Genomic DNA, 23,654 nt, shown 5'->3' on the forward strand with positions numbered 1-23,654 from the left:
ATGTATCAGTGGCTGCTGGAGGTTTGCTACAAGCCCCTACAATGTCATCTAAATTCTTGAGCTGTGTTGTAATACATTGCCTTCAGTTATGCTTAGCTGGTTTAGTCACCTCTGTAACAGGAATGAAGATGGATTGCCTTAGGATAAAATCAAAGGTGATAGTACACAAAAAGTTCAACAGATGTGCAGGCAGAACTCAAGAGGAAAGTAATTATCTCCCTATTTTTTAAAATTCCTAATGTTTCACACCTTCACACCTCCCCTTTTTTTTTTTTTTTTTTTTAATGCTTTTGGTTAGCTATTGCTTCTCTATCCCTGCTTGTCTCAGTATGGCAAAGTCCCTGCAATTCCAGAACTTGATTCTGGGGAAGTAGTATACACAGAAATTGAGCTGGCTTAGAACTTACTCATCTGGGATCAGAGGCACAATTGCAGTATTTTCACACATCACCTGTTAGAAATGCTGCTTTGAATAAAGCAGCTTGCATAAGGGCATTAAGAATTGCAGGTGTCACCTGCTGTTTTCCCTTCAGGATAGTGACAGAAAGATGGAGCTTGACTGTATTTTGCCTTTTCTCATAACTTTTAGTTATTCACTCTTCAAAGCTAACATTTCAGATATTTTTTTCTCTCTACCGACCTATTTTTTTGAGACATAATCAATTTTTACAAGAAAATTATTAGTTGTGTCTCCTCTTCAGCCCAGCAGTAGCCTGAATTTTAATGCAGTGTTGAATTTCATGTTCTTGACTTACAAATCTTTACAACTGTTCTTCAACTGCACTGATCAATGTGATTATTGAATATTCCAGTAAGTAGAGATTTAATGCTTATAATCATTGCAATTTTTCAGACAACTTGGAAATGTAAGTAAATTATTTGTTCTCTAAAGACACCTACTTTTTTCTGTTGATCACAGAGGTAATCTTGGGTGATAATCAGCTCAAATACAGGTGTCTAGCAGTATGTCTAAATTTAACCGAGATAAATCCTAGTTATTGTCACTGTTTGACATAAGGACCTTGTGGAGTTATTTGAAAACAGTATGTTTAATCAGTTATGCAGTTTTAGTAAAATATAATAAAAAGTGCATTCCACTTGAGAGCTGTATTTCTGAATTTACGATGTTTGTACACAATTGACCTTTTCATATGCTAGAGACTTCTTTAAAATAAATGGAAGATTAGGAATAAGTTTCTTTCAAAACATAGGTTTGAGGTTTGAGCATATTAAGGTGCACAGAGTTTGTATCTTGTGCACAAATAGCTTCTGTTGATTTAATTTCATCTTAAAATTTTCAGTGTAATTTCAGTTGTAAATATTTTCTTAGATGAAGGAAATTTAAATTACACTAGGTGGCAGTAGAAAAAAGAATATATGGCTTGCTTGGCTTGAGGGCCCTAGTCTAGAACAAAGAAGAGCATTTAATCAAATGGAAAGCTAATTTTCTCTTGCTATGTTTGGAGAGACTATTTCACAAGTAGCTACATCACTTTGCTAGGAAATACTTTGTGTGAGTCATTTAAAACTTCTTCTTTTAATTTTATTAACTTAATTTTTCTAATTCATGAAAGATTCTCTACAAACCTTCCCTTCAAATTTATTTTGTTGTACTATGGATCAAAATGTGATAATTGTATTATTGTATTAGAAGATGATAATGAAAATACTTATGTATCAGTTTACCAAAGCAAGGCTTTGAAAGAGTGTTTTTGAAAACCTGTAGTACATGACAGTACTGCTGACCTTGCTTTTTCATGTTCTGGTTTTTCTGTCTGGTTTCTTAAAGCTAAGTCTTTCCAAAGACTTACCTTTAAGACTTACCGTGGTAAGATTATTTTACAGCTAACTACATCACCTTGTCAGGAAATGTCAAGTAATTTGCAACGTTTTTACATTTAGCTTCATTCCGTTATGTCATTCATTTTTAGTGCAATATTAAAACTAATATTTGTATGGAGGACTTAGATACAGCCTTTATATTTTTGTGCATTTCTTTAGACACTTTTTAGATGCTATTTCTGACTACTTGCTTAATAATTTTATATTTAATTTTTTTTAGTATGGCTTATGACAGTTCTTTCACTCCTAGTCAGTGTTTACAGTTCTCCTCATCCTCCCCTTATCTCCCCTGAAAAACGAGTAAGCAGAAGTATAGACAGAGGAACTTCCATTATAGCTCCAGGATGTGACACTTCCACAAAAAGAGCACATTTTTTAAACTTATACCATGTATATATTTACCAACCTGTATCAAGAATTTGACTCATTCTGCAATATCTCTGATGTATATAACAAAGAGATGTTATCTCAAAGATGTTTCAAGAGCTATTAGTAATAATACTACAGTAGTTCCTCCACATTAGAGTATTGATAGGTAGTAGGCACCTACTGTTCCTCTTGTGCAGACTCCTGCAGGTGCATTGTCCTCTCTTTGGTACCCAAATGATTCAGGTCAGAAAATTACTTTAGTCTTACCTGCCCATTGTATGGTTGGCACTTGGAAAATGCATTGATTGTGTTTATTGTAGGGCTGACAATGTCAGAAGCAACTGACTGGTTATGCTGGGCACTGAACAAATGTAAGCCCTTTGGGACAGTTGCCTGTTTAGTCTCAATAGACATGGTATATATCGAGGCGAAACAGTAAAATTTGCAGTTCCTCTCTTCCTCACCTTAGCAGTGAAGAAGTGGTAAGATATACTCTATTCAGAGGAGATTTTGATTAGTTGTTTGCAGGGAAGATGCTAAAGGAGAAGCCCAGTTAAAATGGTAGAATTTTCAGCTAAATAGAAGGTTATTACATAGACTGTGTTACCTGGCTTTGGTTGTCCTCTCCCCCTTTCTTTTCTCCAAGTCTATTTGACAAAATTGGAAGAAAGGAAGACTTGATCCTAATATCTACAAATGAGGGAGAATTTTAAGTGTTCAGCTGTGATGACTGTGTAGCAGAATGTGTTTTCTTGATTGTCCCTGAGTCCCTGCTCATTCTTGATTGATGTACCTGTAATCTGAAGACAGAAAAAAAAGAGATCATATGTGAAGAATGGCTTATTGAAACTGAATAAAAGAAAGAGCTAAGCACTGCTAGTCAGAGAACTGAACAAGCTTAAAATCAGTGTTGAGATCTCCCCTTAAGGAAGGTTTGTCATCTCTGTTTTGTAAGTGCTGCAAAGTGTGAGAACCACTTTCACTTTGAATAATCAGGTAATGTTTTCAAATGTTTCTTTACCTTCTAGCTTGCTAGTAAACTTTGGTCATTTTCTTCCACTTCTATTTACTGATGAAGATCCTGCTTCTATTAATTTTAACCTAAATTTCTGCATGTAAGTTATGGAAATCTAAATAAATTGAATGAAAAGGCTTCAGGCAGTACAAGGGACTGTTGCCCTCCTTCCTTGGCTGCTAATTCCAGATACAAGATTGTATTCTAGCTGCTTAACAAACATGTCTCTGGCCTAAAGGTTTTTATACCAATGTATGGACCCTAGCATCAGGGATTTTTCCTTGTGGAAATAGCACTGAAGCAGTTACTGAGTGAACAGCTCTGGCTGAGCCAGAATTTTGATGGTCTTCAGGTGAAATAATAGGATCTTCCTCTTGAAAAATCAACATAAAGTGACCCTTATATCTAAGAAACGTTTAGTGACTAAACTTGATCCTGTCACTAGGCAAGTGTGAGATTTGGGGTGTCTGTTATTCTTTTGCACTATCAATAAGGTGTTTGGAATGAATACTGTCTCCGGATTACTGATAAAAAGTTGGAAGGAGAAAAGTGAATTTCTCTTTATTACATCAGACTTCTTGGTGATTTGAAAGTCATCTAGTCTTTCTGTAAATTTTGTCAGTTCATAAAATAATAAGAATAGTACTTCCATGCATCATGCTGAGAGGGCAAACATCTTAGGCTGTGATACACCTAGATAACATAATGGTAGGGATAATATGCACACAGATTTTTATAGGGAGGTTATTCTGATCCTTATGTGAAACATAAGATAAAAGCAGCAGCTTTCTCAAACTTCATATTCTCTAATACTTTCTTAATGCTTCACTTTCAGGAAAGGACATTAGCAAAGTGTTGCTGAAGTTACAGACTAAGTCCTATAGCCAAAAATAAGCAAGTAGTAGCTGTGATACTAAGAGCAAAATTTCAGATATTGTGATGACATATCTGATCACTCAGCCTCTGACATTATTCCAGTATAAAGCAGTTCTTCCTGTGGTTTCAGGAGCAACATAGTTTGTGTTTGGTCTGTTAACTTATCACAGATTTCAGTGTTACCTCCTACCTGTTTTCCACAAAAGTGCTTTTCAAGTTATTTGGCAATCAGAGTTGGTGCAGAAGTGAGCATATCAACAGTCTGTTAGTGGTAGATGGCTTGAGGAACTTGAATGGGGGTTGGGAACCGATCAATCTGGGCTGCTAAGTGTGTTGTCACTTTTTATTTCAGTCTTATTTCCCTTTCTATGTTGGTGCTGAAATAATAATATCATAATTCGTTTTCAACAGGTCAACCCTACCTTTGATGTGCCTGATACGCTAACACCTGACCCAATTATCATAGGGATTAGACCCTCTTCAACTATCAGTACTCCTGTAAGTTGCTTCGAAAAAAATAAAAAGGGTAGGATATAGCTAACATGTTACAGAAATGTGCTTTTACTATCCATATAAATGAAATAGATTTTTTAACAATTGTCAAGTGCTCAGAGCTCAATATTCTACATTCTCAACGTAAACTTTCTATCACAATTCCCAAGTCTAACCAGAAGATGGTGTAATACCAAAGCTTTCATTTTGTACCTGTAATTTTACCACTATACTAAGCACAAATTCTATTTATAAGCCCATGCTGAATACATCTAAATATTACTGTTAAAATTTGTGGCTTATTCTCAAGCACTTCTTGTAACTCTGTCTTTATCTGCAAATAATGGGAAACCTAAAGAATCATTGTCTCACTGATACTATTCTAAAAGTGATGTTTTATGTTTTCTCTTTTTAAGGTATTTAATAGTTTCCTAGAAGAAAAAAAAAGTAATACATTTTAAGACAGATTAATAGGATTAGAGTCTTCTGGTGTTAGCTTTACATGTGACATTGGTATGGCATGTGGGAGGAGAGGAAGGCAATGTTTTAGCAGTAGTTTCGTAGGAGGAGAAATATGCTCTCCTGGTATGAAATCTAAAAGCATGCTGTTCTAGAATTAGGTTAAAATGAGAATTTTTCTTTTAGCTCTGAATCTGCTCCAGTGAAGGCACAGATTGTATCTTGAGCAATTTTATTTACCATAAAGAATTTGTGTGGTTGAAGGGTTAATATTTATGAAAAGGCAGCAGGTGTGGTTTCTGCTGTTCTATTTTGCATGAATGCTTTATGAAAGCTATGTTGTGAAGGTACTGTGTAAAGTTCTTTAAGATCATTTATCGAAGACCATGGTACACAGGTTGATGAGAAACCTTTACTTCAAAACAAATAATCGTAACTTGTATTTGAGAGGTGATAATGTTATATATTTTAAGGTTTATCAGTTGTGTCATGTTTTCACAATGGAAATATGGTTTTTTGTAGACTTACATCTGTTTAGTAGGCTTCACAGATAGTGGATTGTGGTAGATATAATTTATTGACTATCTATCACTTTTAAATACTCTGTGTTCATTACTTACTGCTCATCACAGAGTTCAAACATATGGTTGCACTGTAATTCTGTATTACATGCATACAAATTAGTTTCCACTAATTCTTTTGATATGAAAGCAGCTTATAAAATGTTATGCCCAGAACTCGGAGGAATACATTGACCCAAGAGATACAGCGTTGTTTTGACTGCTGGCTGGCTGGCTTTACAATGTTCGTTATAAAAATTACAATGTTGCTTCAGAGTTTATGCTTTTTGACTGTGTCAGTAACCACTACTCTTTTTTTTCCCCAGTATCTTAATCTACCATTTATCACTGATTCTCATCACTGTTGCATTTCAGCATTCTCCATCTGCATATTTTTCCATCTAGAAACATTTTTATACCCTTGTGACTTGGACTGTAGCCTTAAGGGCAACTGTCCTGTTCGACACACCACTGTCCACACAAATTCAGGAATCATTTTTCCTATTTTCTTTGCCACTAATATCCTTCCTCTCCAACTTTGCCAGCCTATCTGGTGCTCCCTGCTTTTTAATGTCACCTCATCCTTTAGTATCACCTTCTTGTCCAGTGTCTGCTGCATTACCAGCTTCTGTCATTTGTGGAATGAACACCTGTTTCTTAATCAGGCCAGGCACTCTTTGTGTCTTGTTTCTAGAGAGTTCTGGATCTCAGTGACTTGGTCCTTTTCATCTGAAGCTGTCTCAGTTTCCCTAATGTATGGAGACTATGTCTAACAGAGGCTTGATGTGTTCTTCATAAGAAACAAGGGGAAAAGGGCAGATGCTGGCTTTATTCCCATCACACCTTCACTGACAGATTTCCTCTTGATACAGTTTGTCCTCAATTGAATGATACTGCTTTTATGCATTATTTGTATTTTTTTTTTCTTAATCCTTCTCCAACTTGAGGTTGCCAACCTCTAGTCCTAGTCTAATTCATCATCCTATCTCATACATATCCCTGATTCCAGCCCCAATGGGTTGCTCTTTTTCTACTGATTATCAAAGACGTTACCACTGTGCACTTTTTTTTTCCCTGCAAACATGTCAAGACCCATTTTAAAACTGTTTATGGCTTTTTGGCACTACTTCTACTGAAAGATCGCTGTTCAAATGACAAAAATTTTTGATCAGATTGTTGGGTTAATTTATGCATGTCCTGTCTATACCTACTTACTCTTTTTGAAGTGTTTTGCTCTGCCTTAAGGAGTTCTTCTCTCCTTCTGACATGTGCAGAGAGAAAAATGCACTCTGCACTTAGGTATCTTTATGCGTTCTTGTTCAATGCATTTATCACACACGTTACGCAGCAGGATCTTAAGGGTTATTTATGAAACATATTGGCAAGTCCCTAGACCACTGGAAGTAGCTAATCCACGTATTTAATTTTTCTACTGAAGGAGAGAGATACTTGAGACAGTGGTCTGAGAAAAAGCAAGTTTTTATATACAGCCTTCCTCTGGGATGAGTAACAACACTGAAGCTTTTGTAGGATCTCTGGTGAGTTCCTTAAAGCTCCCTGAAATGTCTTCAGGAAGACTGGAAGTCTATGCAAAAGCTTGTAATGTTTTGTTGAATAACTACCAAAATTCCTGACAGTAAGTGGTCAAAAACTTCTGTAGGTCTCAAGCTGGTCCAGGAGAAAGGAGAATAGGATAAAGTGCTCTTCTTATTGAGAATTTTTTCTTCAGCTGTAATTGTGTTCTGTCCTACTCCTTTATGGGAAATACATTATTACTGCCCCTAAGGTGATTTCTGACAGAGCAAGAAGTCATTTCTTTTTCCTTCCTTCTGTGAAGATTTGTTAATGAAAATTATAGAGTGGTATCAGTTGAGAAGGATGTCTGGAGTCATTTCATCTAACCTTCCCCTTAAAGCAAGGCCAACTTGGATCAGGTTCTTCAAGGCCTTGTCCAGTTCATTTGTTAATAGTGTGTAAGCATAGAGATTCCACCACCTTTCTGGGCAGCTTGCTCTAGTGTTTGATTGATGAAAGTATTTTTTTTTTCATAATATGTAGCTAAAATATCCTATGTTCCAACATGTCTGTTGCCTTCAATTCACAGTGGTCCTCTAATATGTGTGTGTGTCTTCTTTCTATCTACCCATTAGATATCTGAGATGGCAGCAAGATCTCCCTGTGTCTTTTCTTCCTTAAGGCTGTACAAACATAGTCCTCTGCCTTTTCTTGATATCTCTGCCTAGAGAAGATTTTAAAAGCAAATACTTAAAAATATAACACTCTTGATTCTTTAGTGTGAATTTAAAATATATGTTTAGATATTTTCTTAGCAGTTCATTTATTTTGAGCTGTAGCTAAGAAAATGCTAGTATTATCTCTTCCTCCCACTCTTCCTTCTCTTTTCAAGGAATTTTAATTTCTTGCTTCATCAAAACCAACAATCCATCACAGCTTCCACACTTAAAATGCCTGCGTTTGTGTGTGCTTTTTTTTTTTTTTTTTAATTTAGTTGTATTTTCTTGCTTCAGAGGTTAAGCTAAGATATGCAGATATGAATGTTCTTATAGGGATTTTGCTAAAAGTACTTACATTATTAAACTACCTGAATTGTAAACACCTTATCTTTTCAGCTTCTGTTCTATCTTCATACTAAGGCCAGTTGTTTTGAACATGGTGAAAAATCTGTTTTCATCTAAGGTTCATACTAATGCAACTTTTGTAAACTCAGTGAAGGGAGTGTGATCGTTGTGTCAGTGGAAAAATTTCAGTGTAATCTTCAGTGTGGAGTTGCTTTCTTTTGGACTACAGTCACAAAACCATTAAGAGCTCCTGTGTATTATTATGGTTAGGAAATAGCTTTGGATTTGATGATTAATTTATTCAGTTCTCCTGTGTATTATTGAAAGCACCGTAAAAATTATCTGTGTATGCCTAACAAACTGCTACTTGTGTAATGTCCTAACTTTTTCAATGCTAAGAGTCCTCACAGTTACTAGAAATTAGGTGTGTTCTAGCCTTTTGCACTCTGAAAATATTCACTAAATTGAGGTCAAATTTGGGGGCTGTGGGTGATATTTTTTTCTCCTTCCTATTTCATTGAAGACTCTGGAAGCATTAATGCCTCTCTCCCGCCCCTTCTTCTCCATGTATCAAGCAGCTTAACATTGCCTTTGTTTTCTGAACTATTGAAAAGGAAAAATTGATAGTTTTGTTTCCCTTTGGGACTACTTCCTTCTATTTTATCTTCTGACTTTAGTTTTAGTCATGAGGGAGGTTGGGCCTTTTGAATTCTGTAAGGCAATACACTAGTAACCTCCGGTCCCTGATAAGCTGTTGGAAACTAGGGAAAGTTGATGGTGGCTCTGTAGTTTTTACTGACAGCAGCAGGAAATCACTGTAGAGGCTCTCTAATGTTTCATCCCCTGACCTTGCTCGTGTAAACAGGATTTGGAGGAAGCAAAGCAATGTACTGTAATCTGGAAGTCAGAATGTCTGCGCTGGCTGGGAGATGTTTGCTGTTCTTTCTCTTCCAGTGCCATTTAACACTAAAACCAAAACACTCTTAATGTTTGTTTACAGTACAATTTCTACAAAGTTAAGATTGGGTTAATTACTGAGTGAGGAAAGATAGGGATTGTTTCTGTTTAAAGCAAAAAGAACATAGTTTTAAAATAGAAAGTTTATCTGTACTGCATTTGTAGTAGGTGTCTAGAGGCAAAAAGTAGAAGTATCTATATTCTCAATTTGTTCTGTGCACATTGTTTTCACAGTTTGTATTTCAGGGTTTAGATATTTTTGATACACTTTTCTCTGCCTTTGTTTTGAATACAAAAAAACCCCCCCAAGCTCCGCAATCAAAAAAACATGCCATGTATTTAGAAAGACAGCAATTATGAATGAAAAATTTGCATCTATTCTTCCATTTCTGCATACATGAAGGCTTAGTCAACTATTCTTCTTCATGGAAACTTACTTTGAAAAGATCTTGGAGTAATGTCTCTTCTTGCATGGCTTAACGTAACTCCAGGATCCAGTAGGAGAGGATGACAATAGAAATTATATCTTAAAAACTAATTTTTCAAACACTTGATATTTTTCTTACCATGCAACTTCAAATTTATTCTGATTTGTCCTTTCCTGGCTTCAGCCTTATGTGGAAATAAACACCAACCATCTTCAGGGAGGTTAAGGATAGGGTAAAAGGAAGAAAGGAAATAATGGCAATTTTATACATAGATCATCTCCTCTGGGGCCTATGTCCAATTCAGAAGGGAACAGCTGGTAGAACAAAACTCACATGACACTTCATTGTGCAGAGTAGTTACCTTTGCTGTTTGTTATAGTTCATTTGAAAGCACAACACCTTTCTGTAGTTCATGGATATCAACTTTCCTAAACATCCTCAGATGTTTAACCTTTCACTTAAATTCCGTTCATTGCATGGTATGCATGTATTTTCTCTGCCAAAGACAAGTTCCAGCAGTATTCCCTTTGAAAGAAAGCCTGGAATCACTGCTCTGCTTGTGTTCCTTGTCCAAAACTCAGTTGCCGGGTAAACTGAGGTCTGCACTGAGGAGTGATCCCACCAGTAAAACAGCTTTGATAAGAATTGACAGTTCCCAGCCTCTTCCATCACCTTAGCTTCTTTGTTTCCAGACAGAGAAATAAGAAAGGCCACTCTCTGAATAGCGATGAATTTTCTTCATATACTGCCATTCTACTGATTACTGGTAAATGCTTATTTGAACTGTCAACTCCCTGAGCTCCCAATGACAAATACAGAATTAAATTAGGAAATAGTGTGAAGCGATCCTGTGTCTCCAAAGTTTTGAGGTAAAGCCATCTGCACCTTTTTCATAGATCAGCATACCAAAAAACTCTCAAACAGGCTCTGAATCTCTCATGCTAAGTCTTATATAAACAGAGAATAAATACTGTAAATGGAGGAAGTCTGAAGTGTTCAGTGCAGCAGAATAAAAATAAGAATTGTGCTTTTGTGTCTTTGCGAATGAATCCCGTTCTCTGTCCAATCTTGCTTTTAGACAGGCAGTTTTTAGTGTCCTCTTGGCTTGTAGTACAGTCTAGACAGACCTTCTTACTCTTTGTTATGCAGGTACAATATGTGGGGCTGGTGCAAGAGGATAGGCTGCCTTCTCCCTAAACTCTGCAGCTAAACATGTTCAGCTGCTCTCACGGAAGGAATGTCTCCCATTCCCCCCAAATGCTACCCCTAATCCATCTGGAACAACCATGAAGCAGTAGAGACAGCTTTTTCTGTTGCCCAGCTGAGAGCCTTCTAAAGAAGGTATGGTGTATATGAACAAAATGACTCATCACAAGTGCCGAAAAGATGAAGTGTTTTGCATGTTGAACAGTGAATTTCTAAACTTGAATTTTGACCTGCTGTAGCTGTCTAGGCATGTTTAAAAAGATTTGTGTATGTAATCTTAAAAGCAGTGTGCTTTGATACCACTAGCATCAAATAAAGCTTGAAGATCAAATGCTTGTAGGTGAACTCAACGCATGTAATAAAAGAGGAATATGATCCAAATGGTCCTTGCATTTTGCAGTGATGTTTTCTAACACAGCATGTAACTGCTGGTTTACAAGGAGAGAACAGGAAATATGTTGTGCCTCTACATAATTAAGTAATAATACATGTCCTGATGTTCCTTAATTGTCTTCATTATATACTCCAAGTGAACTGGAGCTGGAGAGAAAGTCAGGTTTTTATCAGAGACTGAGTTCTGAATTTGGGCACTAGAGAGTGCAAGAATATAATATTTCCTATACTGTTTTTAGCCTGCTTTCCTGAGAAAATGTACTTTATGAGATTGTACTGTTTATTTGTCTGTCACTGTTCTGTCTCCCTAATAATCTTATAATCAAATAATTGGTGGATTGGTTTTTTAATGAAGCTTGGAAATAAGCAGTTAGAATAAGGAAACGTAGTGCTATCACTAAAGAAAAAGCCAGTGGGATGTGAACTGATACTGGAATAGGTATGGACTAGCTACTGGTGACCCACCCCATAACGGTGTGTCAACACATACGAAGGGAGCTTGAGTTCCTGTAGAACAGGAAGCCTAGAAGAGGGACCTAACAGGAAAAAAATGTACACATGCATGCATACACAAGCATTTTGTAAGATAACAGGCCTTTTAAAACTGGCAAAGTTTTTCTTTGTGTAGGGTCTTACTCAGGGTAGCTGTGTTTCAGGAATGCTTTTCAAGTTGATCTGTGTCTGTATATTGTTCCTTTAGCACATCAGCACATTTCTGGGAACTAGAGGGATGGAAGTTCCAGGTATTATTTCTCTCTCCATTTCCTGAGATACTGTACATGTACGCTCTGACCTTGTCTGCTCAAGCAGTGTTTTCCTCTGCTTTGACTGGAAATTCAAGTTGTGTTCACAGTTCTCACAGCTGATTCTGCAGCATGCAGAAAATGCCCGACAGCTATCAGCCCACACATCCAGTAACAACTGGTTCCTTCCTCTTCCTGGGGAAGAGTAACATCCTCTGAGAAGAAGTGTCCCCCGAGGAATGCAGGAACAGCAGCAAGCCTTTCACACAGGAAATTGCTACTATAGCACTTGTAGAAAAGTGTTTCTGTCACTTGGATTGTCAGTCTGTAATGAGCTTCCTGCTGACCTAGATGATGATTTACTACTGATCTAAATGCCATTTGTGAGTCATTTAGCTTAATGGAAGTTAATGAAATTATCATTCAGTGGCTCTGTTACCCTGTAAGCACCTGATTTAACTTTTTTTATGCAGTAGTACAAATAAAGTTTCCAACTTCTTAGTACTCACAGGACTTCAATAATTCTGAGATGGCACATTTTATGGGACTAAAAAGCAAAGGGAATGCTTAGTTTAGCTCATAATCCATGTCTCTTAGAGAAGGTTGCAAGATTTATTTTTGTTTATCTTAAGTTGCATAATAAAGCTGAGCTACAGATCAAGTATGCCAGAAAATAAGATTGTATAGCTAAAATACTGCCCTTGAATTACCCTTTATTCTTAAATACAGCTGGAGTATAAGTTAAGCACAGCATGCTTGCAACTTTGTGGTAGAAACTTGACTATAAAATGAAATTTATTTATATATAAAACCCAGATGTTAATCAAAATTGTTAATGCAAGTTTGTTATAAAAGCAAACACTGGAATACTGCTTCAATATTTTCTTTTTTTTTCCTGAATGACAGTGCTTAAACAAGTGCTAGCAAATTCTATTTATCGCTTAGATTAGAGTGGTATCTAAGCCCAGAGGATGCTTTCTGCCTAAAGGCTTGTTTGAGTGTTTCCCATATATATCAGCTGTTCCAATACAACTCATCTCTCCTTGAAGCTGTGCTGCAGTACTACGTAGTTTGCAGTAAGAGATGTAGTTACTTGCTTAATGTGTGATAGTGGAAACACTGAGTCACGTCCAAAAATTACATAGGTTGCTTAAAACAAGGGTGAAAAAATGAGATTTTTCAAATGAAATTCAGCAGCTAGAGTAAAAAATTTTCCTTCAGCAGATAGGTGTTTGATGTAGAAAAACATCTTGGCTTGTATCTCCCACCAAAACAGTTTGGGGGTCAGAAATTAGATAGAACAACGCTAAAGAATGATTTCACAGTCATTGTAACTTAACAACTGTTTTTATCTGGTTAATTCCATCCAAGTCAATTACCTGACATGTTCAGCTCTCCTAACACTAATACGAGCACAAGGGAAATAATGGGAAAAAATTATTTAGAGATGAAGGAGTAGATCAGAGCTGTCTGTAGCTTAACTGAATTGACGGATGTCTATGGAGCCATGTATCCAATGTGATTGTGTTATAATACATACAGGTGTGTTACATGCGTGCCACAGCTGAACATCTTTCTTAAGTTGCAATGGAAAAAACTAGGGGGAAAGGAGGTGATAGTAATGGTTTCCTTTTGTTCAGGCAGTACATATGTTAGATTCAGGTTTGGTTTTTTTTCAACCTAAGAGGATTCAAATTTCTTCTGTCTGCAATGGCAGGTAAAAGACTGAATGGAGGCAGCTCTGTCCTTTTTGCTTGAATTTGAAGCATTGTAAAGTAAAAGCTGAGAGTATATGACATCAGAGGAAAGCAAGTGAGAAACATTCCATGGTTAGTTATTAGGGTGCTCTGGAAGAGGAACACTGGATTCTGTTGCATTTTGCAATAAAATCTATTTGGGGGGGAAAAAAAAGAAAAAAAAGGAGTAGCTCTGTGAGTGACACCATCAGTGGAGATACGTGGCATTGCTGCTTTGAAAAGTTGGTTGGTTGGGTTTGTTCTTTTTTTCTCTGTATCCCCTGACATATGGTACTCCGGTTGTAACAATTTGGGTTGGTTGAATGAGGGAGGTGGAGAGGGGAGAGATGCTGTCCTGTGGCATGTTCTAATTGCATAGATATTTCCTGTACACCAAGGTGTGAGTTTCACTCTGCATGTCAGATACCCGAAGTGAAGGCATTGCAGTGCAACTCAGTTTAATATTGCAGTATTTTTATTGTAAAGGAAGACTCCTTACTTGCAACAGAGATTTAAAAGAATTGCTTTATCCTTAACCTATTCTCAGGTTAACCAGTATCAAGTGTTCCTTGCTGAAAAGATTACTCTTCCAAGATGTTTCCTCCTTACTTATATCTCTTGGGAAAGGAATTCAGTGTCCATACTTCCAATTTTTGCCAGTGTAGTGAAATAGTACAATACTATTTGCTTAGTATTTTCAGTTAGTTGCAAGTAAGATACTGTAAGTCTTCACTCAGTAACCTTATCATAAAATTTTATCATTTTATCCAGTTATGTGACATTGTAGATCTTTTCAACACCTCTGCTTTCTGTAGTGTATTCTTCTCTGATGTCTTGCATGTGTACATAAAGTTGCATTTTGACAGCTGAATGAAGTCAGAATGCTAAGTAACCCTGACTGTTTTAATAGTTTACAGGATGCCTTTTTTGTCACCTGTAAACTTGATTTTCCAGATTGCTGGTACGTTTTGTATGGGACTCAAACAAGAGCAGATTTCAGTGGAATCACTAAAACCAGCATAATTATGTAGTGTCTTTCTGATTTAGCTGTTTTTGAAGAAACACTAGCTAGATTATTGAGTTCATGCTGCATTACAACCTAAAATGCATTAATAAAATTGTAGCATGCATATTATGGATTTTTAAACAAAGATGCATTTATCAGTAACAGTTTGATTAAATGTTTCATTAGAGAGGTCTTTCAGTTTGAAAGACCATTTCTTTTTTGTCCCCTCAAACTGTATTGACATTAGGCATTAAATATTTGCTCTGTATGTCCTAAGTCAGCTTTTTAGTTGATTTTTTGACTTTTTCCCTGACACAGTTCTCAAGCTGTCTGTGACCTATTTATCCTGTTTACCCTTTCTGATTACTGATGGAATTTCAGCTTCCCCACTCCCCTGGTATTTTCTCCATTATTGCAGGATATATTGAAAATCAGTATCATTACCTGACTTGTTATTTCAAAGCCAATAGTCATTTTTGCTGTGGTTGGAATAGAAAGTATTTTGCCAGAAATACAATTACAGCATTTATTATCTTCTGAAACAGAAGATAAAGATACCTCATTAAACACATTAAAAAATATGCATAATGCTTTAATATCTCTAGCTAATAAGTATGCTGTTGCTGGGACTTCTTTTGTTTCTGATACTTGTACAAATAATCCTTGAGTTATAGAAATTACGTTTCCTTGCTTCCTATAAATCTGTGTTTCACAGATAACTATAAGGTTTTATTTGAAACTGTTCTCTTTCCTTGAAGTAATTCTAAGTTCTGTTTCTTTCATGCAGTCTCTGGGCTCCAATAGTGTGTAAACTTATGCCAGAGCCTTTTTCCCCATGGGATTACTTACTGATTTCTCTCTGTTAGCTGGCAGTCTAGTCTCAGGGAGCTTATATGAAATCAGCTCCCTCTAGGGTATCTCTTCCTCCACCATACTTTCTTACATCTGCAACAAGTTCAAAACCTGTAAGTGAGGTGAGGTGAAGTGGAGACAAGCAGACAGAAATGATAGCCTCAGTATTGCTTCCTTAGGGCTAAAATGTCCTTTTTATTGGTGCTAATTCTAAGGGCTATAGAGCTTTTGCTGAGACCTTCAACTACCCCACTCAGCTGTGTTTCATCACTCCTCGTTTATGGTCATTTGTATTATTCTGCCTTTTATAGTTGTAAAAAGCAGCAGTATATTTTGTCTGTGAAAGCTCTAAATCCCCAACAGGAATTTGACATTTAGGACTGGAATGCCAGCTGTTGATCTGGGATTATAGTGCCAACTGCTTTTGTTTTATTGTCATTTTAACATCAAGTATGGAGTGCAGCACGCAGTCAGGATGTACATTCTTCCATGTCCCACTGAATGTGGCATCTCCATGTCTTGACTAGGCCACTGCCTGTCACAATGATACTGTACAACTGATTGTCTGGTGTTTAACTCTTCTGTGCGGTTACAAGAGCAGAGTCAGCCTAAATCAAATGGAATTAACAAAGGGGGTGGAATTCTATTTTACATACCTTTTAGCATAGTTGTATTTATATTTCTTATCTGTACTCAAGTGGATAGTATTTAATGCAGTATTCCATTAATGCTAATTTAGTGAATATTTATTTTTATATCTTTATATATCTTTCTTTCAATTCAGTAATATCCATTGTCCAATTCTAACCCATACAACCAAGCTATGTAGAGAAACATGCTCTGCTTTCAAAGAAAGTGTCATGTGGCCATGAGTATAAGGAAGTGCAAGCGCATTTAAAATCTGAGCTGTTGTTCTTAGCAGGAGTGTCTTACATGTAAGTGTTACGCACTTAGCGTTTGATTGACGTCTACAAAATACTTATGTTAATGTTGTCCCTTATAATTATAAATTACTTAAGTTGCAGGGACATAGATGACTGGGAGTGCCAGTGATGCTGTGTTTTTATTAGAGTGTGAGAAATGATGCATCCTCTTGTACCTTGCATGGACACACAGTTTCATAGATTCTTGCTATCACCACAGTGCTGCTGGTGATAATAAAAATTATCACCGAAGTGATCCTGCTTTTAAAAGTTTTAAAAGATTATAGTATTAACATGAATAGGGGAGTTTTTCCTAAAAACAGAAAAGATGTAGGGAGACTGCAACTTAGTCTTCATTACAAAGCAAGTGAACTTTAATTTGAAATGCATGGTGTTCATGGACAAAATTTCTGTCCTGTTGCTCAGTAAAGCATCAGACCTCAATGCCAAAGAAATGGCAAGCAGGAATAGAATAAAAGTTTCTTGTTTTTCTTTGTCCTGGTCTTACAAGAGGACCAGATTTCAACAACAGACATGTGGCAGTTTATTGAAATACAGTGACACAAGCAAGTTCTACTTGTGTGCTTCAGCTCCAAGTTGTACATGTTCCCATGGCTTCCAGTCCTGTGTGTGGAACATACTGCTGCTCCTGGTTTGGTCTGCCAGTGTGAGTAGTCATGTTGAAGAATGCTCCTTAACACCAGAAAGAAGCCATTAGCAATGTAGATTAATTTGTTTTTTGGTCAAGACTTTGGTAAAGCATTCATAATGAATATATTGAGTTACATAGACCTATATAAAGACAATTGATATTGAATGTTGTTTTAGATTGTGATGGTTTTGATTGGGATGTTACTAATACAAATGTAACTCCAAGACACATTTTGTATGCTAGAGCAATAGGAAGAGAAGTTAAACAATGACTTAGTGTGTGTGTATGTGTATATATATATATAGTTGTCATATGTTTTGAATGCATAGAGAATACTAATGTTAATCAGTGTTTTAAGTGTGGCTGTTAAAAACAAACAGAAAGTTCCAAACACACCACAAGTGCTAACAAGGTAACAGCAAGCATAATTAAATATGGAATGGATGCAGAAGAATTGCACAAGCATTTAATGAATTAGTATAAACCTGGATGGATATATGAATAAAATAATGCACGGAGACCAGTGGAATTTATTTATTCAAAATGGTAAACCCTTTATTTACTGTTTTTCAATTATCTTCCTAATATACACAGTTTTTGGGCTTTGCATATTATAGGGGACAGACCCCCACAATCTGCTACTTGGAGTACAGGGAGTTTGCCCACATGCTACGAAAGTCCTAGGGCTTTTATACTTTTGTTTTTATTCATTAACATTTGTAATATCAAAAATAGCAGAATATTTTATTTATAGTGGTAGAAAGGAGGCCTTGTCCACATAGGGTTATTAATTTTCATTACTTCATTCAAGTAAGTGTTTCATTATGTTTCCAGTTTCTGTTACAAGTATTCCTCCTGCCCTCTTTAGCTTTTCCCTGCCCTGGAATGGATAAGAAGTTCAAGCAGTGTCTGCAATATAATTTTTATTAGGACTCTATGTAGGTAAAAAGAAGCTATCATGGAAACTCTTTATTTCAGCCATAAGATGTTCTCTTGGGTATGCAAAGTATATAAAATGGTCCAAAGTAATTTGCCTAAATTAAACTTGGCTACCTTATTTCATAACTGTAGATGGTAGAAAATGCTTCTACAGTGTCATGTTATCTCTCCTTAGCATTGCAGAGCTTCTTGCTGAAGAGATATTGGAGGTAATTGATTACCTTTCTTTGCCTTTTTTCCACAGGGTACATTTTTATATTTTAGTGCCTGTGGAAGTGTGCAAGTATTTTTATAACTTATGAAAGTGTTTGAATATAGTCTTCCTGAACTGTTATTTTAGAATTGACTTCCTGACTGGGGATTCTCACCTTTGGAAATTGAACCTCCAATGATTTCTGCTTGGTTTGTGTTGTATGTTCATGACATGCTCTGGGGTTTTTTTATTTGGTTGTTTGGTTGGGGGCTTTTGTTTCTTTGTTTGTTGTTTTGGGGGTTTTTTTGTTTTGTTTTTGGTTTTGTTTTTTTTTTGATTATTATTTTTTTTTAATTATCAATTCCTAACTTTTCAGCAGTATTGCTTGTTTTTTGGAGGGAAATCCTTAGTTTTTTCTAAAAGTTTAAACTGATGCAGGCTCTGTGCAGGGTACTATTAATGTTAGAAACTAACATCAATGAGCAAATTAGAAAGAAAAAATCACCTGGTTTTAAGTGAAGTTTATTACTGATGATCTGAGAGTTTAGAAAAAAATATTTCAGGAATATTATTTATTTCTAACTGGATGCACCCAAATATTTGTGGACTTCTGTGAGTTTTTATTAGGGAAATAGAAACAATTTTTTAATGTTTCCTGGAGAAGACAAGGCTTACTTTACATTCTTTTTGCATGCTTTCTTGACATGGATGGAATATGGAGAAAATATTTTTGTTCTATATTAGATTCTGTATATGTAAAATACTCAGTGCATTGGATATACTCTGTTTTACAGTGTTTTCTCAAACCAGAAGCAGCACTCTGGGAAAAAGATGACATAAGAAAACCATGTAGTTAGTTTTTCATTATGTGTGTGAAAGAACGTTTATAAAGTATGATATAATTTCTTTGCACAGAGCTATCAGGATATCTTTAGATGTGCCTGTGGACAGGAGAGTTTATTATTTCATGCCATCACAGAAATGCCAAATTCAATATAGCCGTCATCCTTATAGAAATAAATAAATCAGATTAATCAGACCATAGCTGTAAGTGCATCAGGATTTCAGTTAATTTTGTACAGATAATAAAATAAAAAACCCCACCAAATTAAGCTACTAGTTTTCATTGTTTTGTACTGGCCTTCTGGCCTCTATAAACTCAGTTAGCTTCAGGCTGAATTTTCTATTTTCGAGACTTAAAGTGTTGTGCTCTTTCATCTTAGGTGAAAATGCCTGTTTTGAGAAAGAATACAGTCTGATAGTCTGGCCTCTTATATTGGCTGTGAGTTTGTAACCTGGTGCCACTGCTCGTGATCAGGCTCTAAACTGGAGGGTGTGCTACCTTCAGTGGTGCTTCAAGGTGTTTCCGTGTCAGACTGGAAGGGATGCACTTCTGTTAAGGGCTTTAAATTTTTTATTTTAGCTTGGGCATCTTTTTAAGAGCTGGAGAACACTCTGATGTGTAAGATGACATGAACGACTTTGATTGAAGTGTGACATTCTGTGTTACAAGTTCTGAAAGCGGACCGCCTGAGCTAGAAATGCTTAGTAGAACTTTGTTCTGGATGTGCCACATAGTTTATCTGACTTTTACTGCTTGAATGCAAAACATCATTGAAGTTTGCAAATGAATGATTCTGGATAACACGGAGCAGAAAGCCACAGTTGGCACATGGCAAGTTGTTGCTGTGCTGATTCATGTGTGTGCAAGAGGAGAGGAAATGAAGAGTGCTGTAATCAGCTGAAACTGCAGGGAAGTTTCCTTTAGTGGAACTGATAAAACAATGTCATTTAACATACTCAGTGTTAGCCTAATGTATCAGAGAGCTGTTTTATGTGGATCACTCATTGACTGAAAAAAATAATTTCAAAGCAGAAGAAGCAATCTGTGAATAATTATGGCCTACAAAAAACCCCAACCCAACCCAAAAAAAAAAACCTGAGAAAAAACAACTCTTGAATGGCTAAATTTAGCATTTCCACAGTGAACCATTTTTATTTGAGGGTAGGTTCACAAGAGGAGGAAAAAAACAGTGATAATGATAGTACTCCCAAGAAATTCCCATGATTTCAAATAACCAAAAGACACAGGAATTCAGTGTCTGGTAAGGTGGGAGACTACTCTGTTATTCCTTTGCTCTTTGGTCTGTTTGAGATTAATGCCTTACTTATGACTAATTATATGTAGTTGTTTTAATCACAGTATCAGAAATATTTTACTATTAGTAGGCAAATGTATCATGTGTTCAAAATTTAAAGGATTATTTTTAAAAAGCCGACCATGCCAATTTTTGTGATTCATTAGGAAGCTTACCAATGTCACTTTTTTATAAGCCCATCTTAATTATGAAATCTCTAAGATATGCTTTTAGAAACTGTGGTCTGTAGTTTCTGAATTTGGAGCTCATAGAAGATTGAAGACTGTTGATATCCAATTGAGTGACAGAGACTTGTATTTTTTCTTTTTTTCTTTCTTTTTTTCGCTTGAGGGAATTTTTTATTTCTATAAAAAAATCTGCTCAGGCATCCTTATATATGGATGCATTTTACTCAGATTCTATTCTTAACCATCATGAAGCAAAGGGAGCCTGGGCTGCAGTGCTTGTTTATATCTGCTCTGTGAATGTTTCATGGGAAAACATTTGGGAACAGGCAGAGGTGATAAGGTTATGTGTAAGGATTTTTCACAAATTGATCAAGTACCACCCACAGAGTTTTGGCTATTTTGCTTGATGGCAAACAAAGATGAGCAATTATGGTTTGCTGTTTGTGACATCATTTTATAAGCTAAATTTAATTTTCTGTTCAACATCTGCTGGTAATGTCATCGTAATAACTTCCTATTGATTAATTAAATCTGTTCCTTCTCCTCCTTACTTGTAACTTGCATGAAGTTGCCCAAATGTGCGTTCATGTTATTACTAATGGGCTGTGAATGGAAACGCTGTACACATTTTAATTTTCTTCTTTGCTTTGCTCAGAAGTAACAATTTAAAATTGATTGCCTTATTAAAATTTATTCTCTCAAAATAAGATGTAGCTCTGATGACTGTCAGAATAGTTTGGTTTTTTTGAATTATGAGACATTTTTACTACATTGCTGGTGACATATATAATTGTTGTTTACGAATTGGTAGTATTTCAAGTACTTTAGAAAGGGGCTAATTTGAAGGAAAGGTAACATCTAATTCTTGAAACACTTCATGTGAAATAGACTGTAAGTAGAAAGACTTTCTTTAAAAAGAACTTTTTTTAAAAGTAATATATTATGCTGAATGAGAGTGTTGTACATGAACTGATTAGTATCTAAAAGTAAAGGAAATCTATTAAGACTCATGTCACTGCTTTACAGCAAGGTTTTGGCAATTGAGTGTTGTGTTAGATTTCAGCAGTTTTGGACCCTTTGCTGAGCTGGAGGAGATTGTAAAGTTAAATATTAGGAAAGGTTAAAATATAAAGCAGGTAACCTTAGAGATACAGCAACATACTTCATGTCTGACAGTGTTTAAAAAAATCTCTACAAATTTCACGAATATGATAAAAATAATCATTTTGGACACAAGTTAGATAAGTTAAAAATTTGAAATGGTCTTGTTTCATTTCTCTCTTACAAATTTTGAAAGTTCAATTATTTGCTAATCTGTGTTTGAGTTTTGACAAACATCAAGGTCTTTGCCTTACTTCTGCAAGTGCTTTCTTGTTGCATTGTGCTCCTAAGTCTTTAAATATACAACAGAAAAATCTCAATTTCCTGCTTAACACCCTGTAAATTACAAGAAGACTTTTCCACTACTCTGACTTGCAATGCTGGTGGCAGTTTTCTGAGATACAAAAGATTTTTTCATTACCTGTTTGTCTGATATATTGAACTTTGGATCACTTTTACTGTAGGAAAGAAGTGTGAGATTTTTAGTAGCTCAGCATTTGCGCTCTTTACTGAATTGACAGGTTTCTTCCTTGGGTTGAAAGAATCTCTTTAGGTTGGGTTTAAGAGCAAAATTTGTAATCACTTTGTGGGAGCTTAAACTGAAATTTGTACTTAATTTTCAGTCTGAAGTGCAGTCATCTTGTTTGAAAAGAAACTGAGAAACACCACCCTCAGAGTAGAACTGTTCTTAGAACTTGGCAGTGTCTAATAACCTCAGATTGTTTTCCTCTCTTGCTCCATTCATTTAAATTAATTTTAAATCATAATAGTTCAAGACACAGACAGCAATTTTTAAGTATCATTGAATGTTAAATCTATTTTTTATTAATAGTTTCCTTGGGACACTGAACTTGCAAAACAGAATGCCTTTAAGCAGAAAGTATCAGTTTGAGTTTACAATTACATCTGTTTTGGCTGTGCTAATGAGTTGCTTTTATCATTCAAAGGCAAGAAAATGAATGTACTTCCCAGAACATTAGTACAAGTAGCTTTGTGAACATTAGGCAAACAATACTAAGTTTATTTTACAGTGAGCTTGTTGTTGTTGGTGTCTGGGAAGACATGGATTCCAGACTGGTCACACTTTCTTATTTCCTTCAGAGTTAAGGAGTGCGAATTTGCAGAGCTGTGTTAACCTGAGGTGGAAAATTCTGGCAAATGGTTTCCTGAAGCTTTCAGGAACTGAATTACTGAATTACTTCTGAGAACCCTACCTCTTCCTCAGGTTTGATTAAAATCATCAATAGATGCTATAATTTTCAGAGAACACATACAGGTGTCTACAAAATATAATTATGTAAGATTTAAAATTATCCCGGCACCAAGTGATTTTCTCTGACACTTTTAACTTCCTTTATCAATTGCCTGTGTTTTGTAAGGCATGTGATAACTGGGCAGGTTTACTGTTGCCATGCAGAATATATAATGCTTGAGTTCTACCTGGTTTGCCTGCACCGTGTTCCATCTACCAGGCCTCTGATTGTCCTAAAATTTGTTGCAACTTAATCAGTGAGTTCTTTGTGTCTCTGTCAAATTTAGCTAATCCTGGTTGAGGTTTGAAATCTTCTGGGCAAACGGTCAAGATTTACAGACAAAAGCAAGGTTTTTGTAAGCTCCCTATCTTTCTGTTTTTCTAGAAATACCACTAAGAAGTCTATTCTAACAGACTCTCGCATTGTAATTAAATACGAGAGTGTTCTTCGTTGTAAGACAGGAATTCTTTAAAGTATGGCAATATTTTGTCTTTAGCATTTGAATGCCAAATTGAACTTACTCTTTTCCTTGTTAATCAGCATTTGAGATTCATCTCGTGATTTAGTAAACATGTCAAAGCCTTCCATTATTACTGTTTCCCAAGAACCTCAGATATATCTTCATAATTTGGAAATAACACAGTGAATATGAGTTCTTCTAGGGTTGAATTAACAGTATCTCATATTACAAAACTTTTGTAAAGGAAAGATATGGACAGTCTTAAGATGCAACAATCCTGTAATATACTTCATG

The 23,654-nt window shown here is 35.9% G+C and overlaps 1 protein-coding gene across 5 annotated transcripts in view; it reads left to right on the plus strand.

Annotated features, from left to right (window-relative positions):
- POC1B (POC1 centriolar protein B) overlaps positions 1-23,654 on the plus strand; it is a 49,412-nt gene that overhangs the window by 20,664 nt on the left and 5,094 nt on the right. For 3 of the 5 annotated variants that reach the window (XM_042017595.1, XM_042017593.1, XM_042017594.1), the window contains one exon: positions 4,514-4,600. The exons of 1 other annotated variant lie outside the window; for it this stretch is intronic. In XM_042017595.1, the coding sequence (XP_041873529.1) occupies positions 4,514-4,600 (87 nt within the window). Of the gene's footprint in view, positions 1-4,513; positions 4,601-10,726; positions 10,919-23,654 lie in introns of all 5 variants that reach the window. One more of the 5 variants, XR_006014359.1, reaches the window with a different exon arrangement.

Source organism: Corvus kubaryi, unplaced genomic scaffold, assembly GCF_017639235.1.
Source record: "Corvus kubaryi isolate FWS band 111438036 unplaced genomic scaffold, C.kubaryi_AGA036_p1.0 137, whole genome shotgun sequence".
NCBI classification, from domain to species: Eukaryota; Metazoa; Chordata; class Aves; order Passeriformes; family Corvidae; genus Corvus; species Corvus kubaryi.